Consider the following 12,207-nt stretch of genomic DNA (forward strand, 5'->3'; position numbering starts at 1 on the left):
ACCAGGCTATACTTAATATGGCTTTCATTCTTGTTGAGAAGTAACATTGAGGATCTCTGTGTCCTGAAACGTAGACAAAGGATCTAGAGACTTGGACTCCACTGATATTGCATTCAACCTTTCTATACTCTTGCTTATCAAAAAACAGGGATAGAGGCTGGGGGGATGGGCTGGAGACTCCTTATGTCATAGGTTATATACTATGAGAAACAACAATACAGATAAACGTGCATTTAGCAACTGTCTCCCTCCATACCGTTCTGTCATAGAAGTTCACTGTGATTAAAAAGTTTGGAATCTACTCCTGAAATCATTGTTGTACTATACGCTAACTAATTTGGATGTAAATTTTAAAAAATAAAAAAAAATAAAACCAAAATGTAAATGATAAAAAATTATTAAAAAATCATGGAAATTTCTTGGAAGAGAAAAAGAATTTTGAAAAGTAGAAAGGATGAAGCAGTGCAAAAAGGAAATCATTTATGGGATAATCTGATCCTGGGGCATACTGTGTAAATTCCTTGTCCCGAAGTATCTTTCCTGATAATAACTGATAAAAAATTATTCTCATCTGGTTAAACTGCCTAAAAATCCAGCAACTAGAAATTCATTAAATTAATGGGCAACTTCCTTCAAAAATACCAATTATTTATGAGCCATTGACAGAAAAATGAGAATTAATTTATCAAGATAATTCTCCTTTCACCCTTTTAGCTGAATATAACTACTTTTTGAGAATGGAAGCTCTGATTTGGGGAGGGGAAAGCTTGTGAGGTACTTTGGGGCACAAAATCCTTCTGGAGTAAGCTTTAATCATGGAGTCCTCTGTGAGGTAGTCAAGTAGGATAGCATGTGGGGACTGGAAAGCAGGAGAAAGAGAATATACAGAATGCCAGAGACATATTTTGCCTAGTTTAAAACCTAAGTTTTCTAGTTGATCTTAAGGCCAAGTTAAGCAGGTTTATTATTTCCTTTTTTCATATATGAAGGGCCTCTTACTTCCAGGGAAATACTATTCGATCAGTATGAGTATATTTCTATATACACTAACATGAATGTTCAATGAGGAGACATTGTAAGCATTAAACATCTATTCTTAAGTTTGTGGGTTGTCTACACATAAGAAATCCTTTTGGATTAACCAGACGTACTATAAAAATGTTTTTTTTATGTTTAATTACTGATAGCAATACATTGCAAAAATTAATGTTTAGGCATTTCTGTGTCTAACAAAATAGGCTCAAGTTTGATTTTCATGAATTGGATGAAACCATTTCACCCCCACAAAATCACCACCACTACGTTTTAATTTACTTACCAATGGCTTCCTGTGTTTACTTACGATAACATGCGCTTTAGGACCATAGATTCTTAGTCTTTCTGGGCAAACATGATGTTTTCCCTCTGAGGAAAATAAGAATACAATATCCTCTCCTTTCCAGAACAACAAAACTCCTAAATTGTGCTATCAGTAAATACTAGCAAGAACCATCAACTAAAAAGAAAAGCAATGCAAATTAATTGTTCATGAATCCATTAGAAACCACAGTATACTAAAATTTTATAGAAAGGATTTGTTTTTACTGGTTAAGCATTTATAGGAACCCCACCAAAACAGCTCCCATTTACATATGAATTTATTGCTCTAGCCAAAAAGTACATGAGTAAGCGTCCCTATCTGGATTCCTTCTATAAAATTAGAGTATAATTTGAAGATTTCCCTTATACTAAAGTTGTCCCTACTACTTTTTTAAATCTACTTTGTTTGAATTTTCCAGCAGAAAAGTTTTGCACCATTATTGGGAAAATCTACTAGTGTTTCTGTGTCTTTTTATAATTTTTCAATCCTCATTGAGTGATGAAGAATCTTGCTGTTCATTGCTTAATTCTGATTGTGTTCCATTCATGAAAGGACTGTATAATATTACCCCTCTGAGCAACCTCAGTGAGAAATTAATTAAGATAATCTACTTTTAAAAACCATTAATTAATTTAGAAAGATTGTAATTAATTATATGGAAAGATTAATTAATATAGAAAGATTGTAAGTTATTTTGTGATAATTTTGCACTTTCCAATTTCACATACCCTAATGCTATTACTTGAAAAGAATACTTGGAAATTGTATCTTTGTTCTGAAAAGTCCAACACCAAAATCATACCTCTAAGTTTGTCATATTAATTCTGATAAAAAGAAGGCATGACAGCACCAATAAGATAATGACAAGAGGAAAGTAAGTCAGAATATATGAACACAAATGGTTACATGCAAGTAATTCTAGTAAGAAAGCAAAATGAGGAAAAAAAAGGCAAAATTGAGAAAGAAAAATCCACAAGATATGGTACATGTCTATTACTAAATAATGTTTTCCATGTGGCATTAGATGTTTTTAAATCTTTCAATTATTACAAAAGACACCTCAAAGTAAAGATGTATACTTTTATACATCATACCAAAGAAACAGATCTTTTTACATGGAATATATATCACTTATATTATAAAGAGAATATGTATAGTTTCCTTTATTGAATACCAAAGTTACAAGTCTTCTAGACTAAATTTTATACTTCAGTGCTTAGTAATCAGCTTGCTCTCTGGATTAAGCAAAATACACAAAAAACAGTACACTTAGCACACACAAGTTGTTCGCTTATATTCACTAAACAAAGCTGTAATATCCTCCAGTTTACATTCATGAGTTCTTTCTGTCAGTAGTAGTAGTAGTAGTAGTAGTAGTAGTAGTAGTAGTAATGGTATTTTCTTCAACAAAATGAAAAGATTCTTTAAAATTCTGTCATTTGAGATAACAATATATACTACCCCATGGTTCTAAATCATAAATTTAAAAATAAGACCAATTTTGCCAGACTTTTTTCATAAATAAGATTTAAAATGTGCTCAAATTTTATGTAGATTATTAATATTATTTTCTTTTCAAAATGTTAGTTTATCTCTTTGTAGCAATGTTTAAAGTTTACTGAAATGCATTGTATTATATCATGTGGGCTAAGCCCACAAGTCCATTACAATAAAATTTAAACTATATAACCATAGGATTCAAGGTAAATTAATACACTACACTGTAATTAAATTTTGAAAGTCCAAAGACAAAAATGTAGTTCATTACCAAAGGGAAAAATATGATTAAATCCAATTGAGTAAATTGAAAGTATGTCTACATATCATGAAGGTGGTATCAACACATGTACTTTATTTTCAAAGGCTTAATTATAACCTATTTAGTAGATTACAAGACCAATTATAAAGCCTTTGGCTACAAAATTTATTCATTTGTACCATAATTTCATTAGATGTAAAATTTACAGAGGTCTTATGGAAACCTTTATTTCTAGATGAGGACATTTATGGATAATATATAGGTCTGTCTGAATACATAATCTGTGATTTGATTCTGTAAAAATTTTGGCACCAACTATATCAGGAGCTCATGTATTAGCACAAATGAATGTAGTCCTTTGGTTGTATGCAAAAACAAGTTTGTACAATACATTTTTGTTTGTTTTCTTTTTTAAAAAAGCCTATTCTTCAGGATCTGATGTTAAAAATATTGACATTGCTTGGCATTATACTATTGTATTTGCATCCTGATTGTTGGTACTGATTCCCCAAATCATTATTTTATGAAACTAGAAAAACTATTAAAATAACTTTATTTGAAAGGAACTTTACAAGTTAGTGTGCAGAGAAGTTGTTAGGACCTTGTAGACACCAATTATATATTTAAACACTTGGACACCACTACAAAACAACATAGAGTATGAATACTGTGGACCTGTATATTTTTTTTTATCTCATCTCCCTAAAAAAGGAGGCTTAAACAGAATATTCAAGTAATGTACCAGAAAACAATGCCTTTGATATAAGATTAGTCAAAAAGCCACACATTTAATTTTCTCTTCATCCAGTCTGGCTAAGGAACACTAGAAATCTTATAGGCCAGTTGATGTTCGTTTTTTCATGCTCCGTCGCTGAGCTAAGTTTGAAGCAGCAACAGGCTCAAGGACTGGTTGAAAGGTCTTGTGAGTCAGGGCAGAACATGTGGTGACCACTACTCCCTAAAATAATGAGAAATAAGACAAACTGAATAACAATCTCTGGAGGTAAAAAATTTCCACATTATATCATGAGAGATTTAACTACAATACAACCTTATTTCTTAGGAAAATAATTGAGTATACTTGATCTATGCATTAATGTTCCTTTCACGAATTAATACCTGAATATACCTTGTATATATTTTTTTATTTCAATGATTATGCTGCTTACAAATTTTTAAAACACTAAAATGTATTATTTTTATCAGACTTTCATCACTCATGTAATGTGTTTTAAATGCTTTAAGAATTTTATTTAAAAATTTTTAAACTATTTTAAAATGTGTTTTTGAGAGACAGAGAGAGACAGAGTGTGAGTGGGGGAGGGGCAGAGAGAGAGGGAGACACAGAATCCGAAGTAGGCTCTAGCCTCTGAGTTGTCAGCACAGAGCCTGAGGTGGGGCTTGAACCCATGTGCTCTGAGATCATGACCTGAGCTGAAGTCTGACGCTCAAATGACTGAGCCACCCAGACGCCCCAAGAATGTTTTTTTTTTATCAACTAACAAAGATTTCATGTCCAGTCACAATAGACACACACATTACAGAACTATCATAACTCTGTTATGTTTTTTTTCTTAAGTCAACAAGGTTTATTCCTTTTTAAAAAATTTTTTTAAAATGAAATTTATTGTCAAATTGGTTTCCATACAACACCCAGTGCACATCCCAAAAGGGGTCCTCCTCAATACCCATCACCCACCCTCCCCTCCCTCCCACTCCCCATCAACCCTCAGTTTGTTCTCAGTTTTTAAGAGTCTCTTATGCTTTGGCTCTCTCCCGCTCTAACCTCTTTTTTTTCTTCCCCTCCCCCATAGACTTCTGTTAAGTTTCTCAGGATCCACATAAGAGTGAAAACATATGGCATCTGTCTTTCTCTGTATGGCTTATTTCACTTAACATAATACTCTCCAGTTCCATCCACGTGGCTACAAAAGGCCATATTTCATTCTTTCTCATTGCCACGTAGTATTCCATTGTGTATATAAACCACAATTTCTTTATCCATTCATCAGTTGACGGACACTTAGGCTCTTTCCATATTTTGGCTATCATTGAGAATGCTGCTATAAACACTGGGGTACAAGTACCCCTATGCATCAGCACTCCTGTATCCCTTGGGCAAATTCCTAGCAGTGCTATTGCTGGGTCATAGGGTAGGTCTCTTTTTAATTTTTTCAGGAACCTCCACACTGTTTTCCAGAGCGGCTGCACCAGTTTGCATTCCCACCAACAGTGCAAGAGGGTTCCCGTTTCTGCACATCCTCTCCAGCATGTTTAGTTTCCTGATTTGTTCATTTTAGCCACTCTGACTGGCATGAGGTGATATCTGAGTGTGGTTTTGATTTGTTTTTCCCTGATGAGGAGCGACGTTGAGCATCTTTTCATATGCCTTTTGGCCATCTGGATGTCTTCTTTAGACAAGTGTCTATTCATGTTTTCTGCCCATTTCTTCACTGGATTATTTGTTGTTTGGGTGTGGAGTTTGGTGAGCTCTTTATAGATTTTGGATACTAGCCCTTTGACCGGTATGTCATTTGCAAATATATTTTCCCATACCGTTGGTTGCCTTTTAGTTTTGTTGATTGTTTCCTTTCCTGTGCAGAGGTTTTGCAGCTTCATGAGGTCCCAATAGTTCCTTTTTGCTTTTAATTCCCTTGCCTTTGGAGATGTGTTAAGTAAGAAATTGCTGCGGCTGAAGTCAGACAGGTTTTTTCCTGCTTTCTCCTCTAGGGTTTTGATGGCTTCGTGTCTCACATTCAGGTCCTTTATTCATTTTGAGTTGGTTTTTGTGAATGGTATGAGAAAGTGGTCTAGTTTCATTCTTCTGCATGTTTCTGTCCAGTTTTTCCAGCACCATTTGTTAAAGAGACTGTCTTTTTTCCATTGGATATTCTTTCCTGCTTTGTCAAAGATTAGTTGGCCATACATTTGTGGGTCTAGTTCTGGGGTTTCTATTCTATTCTACTGGTCTGTGTGTCTGTTTTTGGGCCAATATCATGCTGCTTGATGATTACAGCTTTGTAGTAGAGGCTAAAGTCTGGGATTGGGATGCCTCCTGCTTTGGTCTTCTTCTTCAAAATTACTTTGGCTATTCGGGGCCTTTTGTGGTTCCATATGAATTTTAGGATGGCTTGTTCTAGTTTCGAGAAGAATGCTGGTGCAATTTTGATTGGGATTGCATTGAGTGTGTAGATGGCTTTGGGTAGTATTGACATTTTAACAATATTTATTCTTCCAATCCATGAGCACGGAATATTTTTCCATTTCTTTGTATCTTCTTCAATTTCCTTCATAAGCTTTCTATAGTTTTCAGCATACAGATATTTTACATCTTTGGTTAGGTTGATTCCTAGGTATTTTAAGCTTCTTGGTGCAATTGTGAATGGGATCAGTTTCTTTATTTGTCTTTCTGTTGCTTCATTATTAGTGTAAGAATGCAACTGTTTTCTGTACATTGATTTTGTATCCTGCGGCTTTGCTGAATTCATGTATCAGTTCTAGCAGACTTTTGGTGGAGTCTACCGGGTTTTCCATGTATAGTATCATGTTCTCTGCAAAAAGTGAAAGCTTGACTTCATCTTTGCCAATTTGGATGCCTTTGATATCTCTTTGTTGTCTGATTGATGATGCTAGACCTTCCAACACTATGTTAAACAATAGCGGTGAGAGTGGACATCCTTGTCGTGTTCCTGATCTCAGGGAGAAAGCTGTCACTTTTTCCCCATTGAGAATGATATTAGCTGTGGGTTTTCATAAATGGTTTTTATGATGTTTAAGTATGTTCCTTCTATCCCGACTTTCTATGAAGCCAGCATTATTTGGATTCTTAAACCAGACAGAGACCCAGTAAAAAAAGAGAATTACAGGCCAATATCCCTGATCAATATGGATGCAAAAGTCTCAATAAGATTCTAGTAAATCGAATTCAACAGCATATAAAAAGAATTATTCACCGGGGCGCCTGGGTGGCGCAGTCGGTTAAGCGTCCGACTTCAGCCAGGTCATGATCTCGCGGTCCGTGAGTTCGAGCCCCGCGTCGGGCTCTGGGCTGATGGCTCAGAGCCTGGAGCCTGTTTCCGATTCTGTGTCTCCCTCTCTCTCTGCCCCTCCCCCATTCATGCTCTGTCTCTCTCTGTCCCAAAAATAAATAAACGTTGAAAAAAAAAAATTAAAAAAAAAAAGAATTATTCACCATGATCAAGTGGGATTCATTCCTGGGCTGCAGGTCTGGTTCAACATTCACAAATCAATCAATGTGATACATCACATTAATAAAAGGTAAGATCCTGTCAATCGATGCAGAAAAAGCATTTGACAAAATTCAGCATCTTTTCTTAATAAAAACCCTCAAGAAAGTCGGGATAGAAGGAACAAGAATTTTGTTTTTAATATAAGTTGTATATATTTAAGACATGGAACACATTTTGATGTGCATATACATAGTACAATGATTACTATAGTCAAGCTAATGAACAAATCACATAGTTATCATATTGTTTTGATGAAAGCACGTGAAATCTACTCTTAGCAAATTTCATTTCCAATATTTAACAAATTTTTTTTTTAATTTTTTTAACATCTATTTATTTTTGAGACAGAGAGAGCATGAACGGGGGAGGGGCAGAGAGAGAGGGAGATACAGAATCGGAAGCAGGCTCCAGGCTCTGAGCCATCAGCCCAGAGCTTGACGCGGGACTCGAACTCACGGACCGCGAGATTGTGACCTGAGCTGAAGTCGGACGGTTAACCTACTGAGCCACCCAGGCGCCCCTTTTTAAAAATTTTTAATATTTGTGTATTTTTAAAAAAGAGAGAGAGAGAGAGAGAGAACAGGGGAGTGGCAGAGAGGGGGGGGGGGAGACAGAATCTGAAGCAGTCTCCAGGCTCTGAGGTGTCAGCACAGAGCCTGATGTGGGGCTTGAACTCACAAACCATGACCTGAGCCAAAGTCTAACACTTAACCAACTGAGCCACCCAGGCACCCCTCCAATATTTAATACAGTATTATTAACTATAGTCATCATGCTGTACATTAGATATCTAGACTTATTCATCCTACATAACTGCAACTTTGTATTTTACCAACATCTCCCCATTTTACCCTCTTCCCTGCCCCTGATAACAACCTTTCTACTCTCTGCTTTTATATATTTAACTGGTTTAGATTCCACCTATAAGAGAGATTATATATATATATATATATATATATATATATATATATATATTTCTGTGTCTGGCCTATTTCATTTAGCATGTCTTCCAGGTTCATCCATGTTGTTGCAAATGACAGGACCTAATTTTTAAAGCTGAATAGTATTCCACTGGATATTTGTCCACCACAATATTTATCCTCAAAGAGATCTTTGTTCTCCCATGTTCAGTGCAGCATTATTCACAATAGCCAAGACATAGAAACAATCTAAGTGTTCATCAACAGATGAATGCATAAAACACTAAATTTGCCATCTAGATTCAATGTCTATAAATATGGGAATTTGCAACCATGGTTATTTAGGAACCAATAGCAATATTTTCTTTACATATAAAACCTACATTTAGTATACTCTTAGCCCCAGTGTCTCAAGAAAAAGTTAAATACAATTAAGGAATTTTTATTTATCATCTGAAAGGCAATAGGTAAAGAAGATTAACAGGCATCCACAGTTGTTATTTAAAACAAAAACAAAGAACCTATAAATACATTTTTAAAAATAAAGATATTTAAGGTAATTATATGTGTTATCAGTAAATGGCACGCAATAGTTATCAAACATTTAGAAGATGCATAAAAAATGTTTGTTTTACCTTAATTACATGTGATGCATCATATCTATTTGGCTGATCATTCAGCAACTGATCTCTGTGGGTTATCCACGAGTGTTTTAATACTTGTTCTGTAGTGTACCGCTGATGTGGGTCCATATGTAGCATATGGGAGAGTAAATCCTATATTAAAATGAAAAAAAAATATATATATATATACATATATATATATATACACACACACACATACACACATATGTGAAACTGTATAGCAGTAAAAGTTTTAGTAAAATGTATTATTTCATATTTTCTTAAAATATAAAAGCACCAGTAGCTTTGTGATCAGTTTTAATTGACCTATATACAGGAAAAACTAACCTATACTCTGCACAGATAACTGTCAGAATCTTCAAACAGATTTTTTGATATATGGTAAACCATTATTTATAATTTCTAAATCAGAGGACACCAAATCTGTGGAACTGGAATGCGGTTAGTGGGAGAGGAAGAAAATATAAAGTAGCAGGAGTTATCCTAGAATGTGTGAAATGGTCAAGAGGAGAAAAGAGCTATTGATCTTTGCTGGTAAGCTGGGCCTCAAAGTATAAAGGTATACTTTTATATAGATATTTCTACACCTTTATATAGTGTAGAAATGTACAACATAGAAGGGAGAACCCCATGTTGTTAACACACTCCCAATAATTGGGGGTTTATGTGTAAAATACTAAAGAAAGCAAAACATAAGTTCAAGGATAGCAGGTGATGGCTAGCACTCTTTAATGGTCAGAATATCCTAAGTTTCTCACAGAGTAACTGTGAATATGCTTATTTATTTATGTTATAAGAAGTTGTAAATTTACTACAACTTGATAGTTTACCTCTGTGTTAATAACAAGTTGTAAATGTACTATAACTTGATAGTAAAACACAATTTTAAATACAAACTATCTTTATCAAACATCTTTTAGGAAATGGAGAAGTGAACTCTCCTTAACAAGCATCATATAAAATAGAAACAGTCATCTATAGCATAAGTAGTGAAACTAAAGACTCTAAGTAGTTACATAAGAATTTGAAGAATAATAAAAGTATGTAAGAGAGTAAAACAACCAATCAAAATCTATCGGAAAAAGGACAAATATGAAAAAATGAATGGGAAAGTAATTTAGGAAATAAAATAAGAGTGAATTACTTCAATAAAACAGACCTAAATGATAGTCATAAAAATGATAAAAGTTCCATAGTCCAAGGACTTCTACCTCTGGCCAAAATAGAGTATCAGAGATTGGATTCATCCACCTGTTTGAAACAATACCCCCTCCCAACACAAAAATAAACAAATTAATTAATAAGTTAATAAATTCATTAACAAAATACAACAAACAACAGTTTTCTAGAGATCAAATATTAGGCAACAAAAGAAAGCGATTCCCAACAGACTGGGAACAAATCAAACAAGCCCTATGATTGCCCAAACTTATCACCTTGAGAGTTTTCAGACTGTTGTGTAGGTAAAGGAAACTCAGACAGAGCCTGGCAGATTCTCTGAGTTGATGAGACAAAACTGAGAGTCAGGGGGGACCAAAGCAGATAGATTAGCATGATTGACTACTAGAGTGGTGAGAGGAGCAGAGAAAAGACTACAGAGACCTGTAGAGGTCTTCTCAAATATTCAGCAGATTACTGATAAACCTACAACTGTGAAAAGAACTATTTTAAAGGCTTAGAAGGAAATCAGAACTCATGGAGGATGGACATAAAAACACTGCCTGTTTCCACAAGCCAGGCTGGAAAATCTCACAATTCATGAAGTACCTGGAGTTAACCAGCCTGAGTACTGTGTATCTCTAAACATTGTTCTGATCCTGCCTAAAAATCCTATTTATTTATTTTTTAATGTTTATTTATTTTTGAAGAAGAGAGAGACAGAGCATGAGTGGGGGAGGGGCAGATAGAGTGGGAGACACAGAATCTGAAGCAGGCTCCAGGCTCTGAGCTGTCAGCACAGTCCCGCGGGCTCAAACTCATGAACCATGAGATGATGACCTGAGTCGAAGTGAGTCACTTAACCAACTGAGCAACCCAGATGTCCCTAAAAAAATCTTAAAAGGGAGAATCCAAAGGTTCAGATTGTTTCACCTAACTTAATTGTGCCCCAGAATAAAGTTCAAGAATATGTATAAGAATACAAAAGTTTCCAGCACACAGTAAGGCAAAATTCACATTGTCTGGCTTCTTATAAAAAATCGTCAGGCATTACATTATATGTTAGTGGCATAACATTATATGTTAAAAATAACATATAATAAGAAGAAACCAACCAATCAAAAATGACCCAGAATTGATACATATGTCAGAATTAGCAGATAAGGATGTTAAAATGGTCATTATAACTCCATTCCATATGTTAAAAATTAGAGACAGAGAAGATATAAAAAGCCACAAATCAAATTTCTAGAGATAAAAAACTAAAACTTGAGACTAAAAATAAAATGAATGGGATTAAAAGAAAATTTGATATGGGAGGTAAAAATATTGGGGAAGACACAACAATAGATGCCATCAAAAAGAAACACAGAGTGTAAAACAGGCAAAAGAACAGAGCATCTTGTGAGAAACAGAGCATCTGTGAGAAAACGTCAAGCAGTATAATACACAATTGCAACCGGTGTCCCTGAAGTAAAGAGAAGGAAGGAAAAATATGTGAGGGAATAATATTTCCAAAATTATCAAATTTGGCAGAAACCATAAACCTACAGACCCAACAAGTTCAATGAAGTACAAATACAAGATATATATATATATATATATATATATATATATATATATATATATCAAGGACATCAAACCAAATCTCAAAATCCAAGGCAGAGAGAATGTTAAAAGAAAATAGAGATTAAAAAAAGACATGTTACATATGTGAAAAAATGATAAGAATAACAGAAGATTTCTTGTCAGAAAAAAATCGAATAACAAGACAATATAACTCCTGAACAACCAATGAGTCAAAAAAAAAATCAAATGGTAAATATAAACAAATAAAAATGTAAATAAACCATACCACAATTGGGGCACCTGGATGGTTCAGTTGGTTAAGCATCCAACTCTTGATTTTGGCTCAGGTCGTGATCTCACCATTCATGAGTTCGAGCCCTGCATTTGGCTCTGTGCTGACAATGCAGAACCTGCTAGGGATTCTCTCTCTCTCTCCTTCTGTCCTGCTTGCACTCTCTCTGTCTTTCTCAACATAAATAAATAAACTTTAAAAAAACCACCAAAACTTTATGAGATGCAGCAAAAGCAAGTCTAAAAGGAAAGTTTA

At 34.6% G+C, this 12,207-nt stretch overlaps 1 protein-coding gene across 2 annotated transcripts in view; it reads right to left on the minus strand.

Annotated features, from left to right (window-relative positions):
- Positions 1 to 1,159: 1,159 nt before the first annotated feature.
- RPS6KA6 (ribosomal protein S6 kinase A6) overlaps positions 1,160 to 12,207 on the minus strand; it is a 202,588-nt gene continuing 191,540 nt past the window's right edge. For both annotated transcript variants that reach the window (XM_045471066.1, XM_045471065.1), the window contains 2 exons: positions 8,925 to 9,065; positions 1,160 to 4,077 (listed from right to left, as the gene is read on the minus strand). In XM_045471066.1, coding sequence (XP_045327022.1) covers positions 3,952 to 4,077; positions 8,925 to 9,065 — 267 coding nt within the window. In that variant the 3' untranslated portion in view covers positions 1,160 to 3,951. The remainder of the gene's footprint in view (positions 4,078 to 8,924; positions 9,066 to 12,207) is intronic.

This window comes from Leopardus geoffroyi, chromosome X (assembly GCF_018350155.1).
Source record: "Leopardus geoffroyi isolate Oge1 chromosome X, O.geoffroyi_Oge1_pat1.0, whole genome shotgun sequence".
Classification (NCBI taxonomy): Eukaryota; Metazoa; Chordata; class Mammalia; order Carnivora; family Felidae; genus Leopardus; species Leopardus geoffroyi.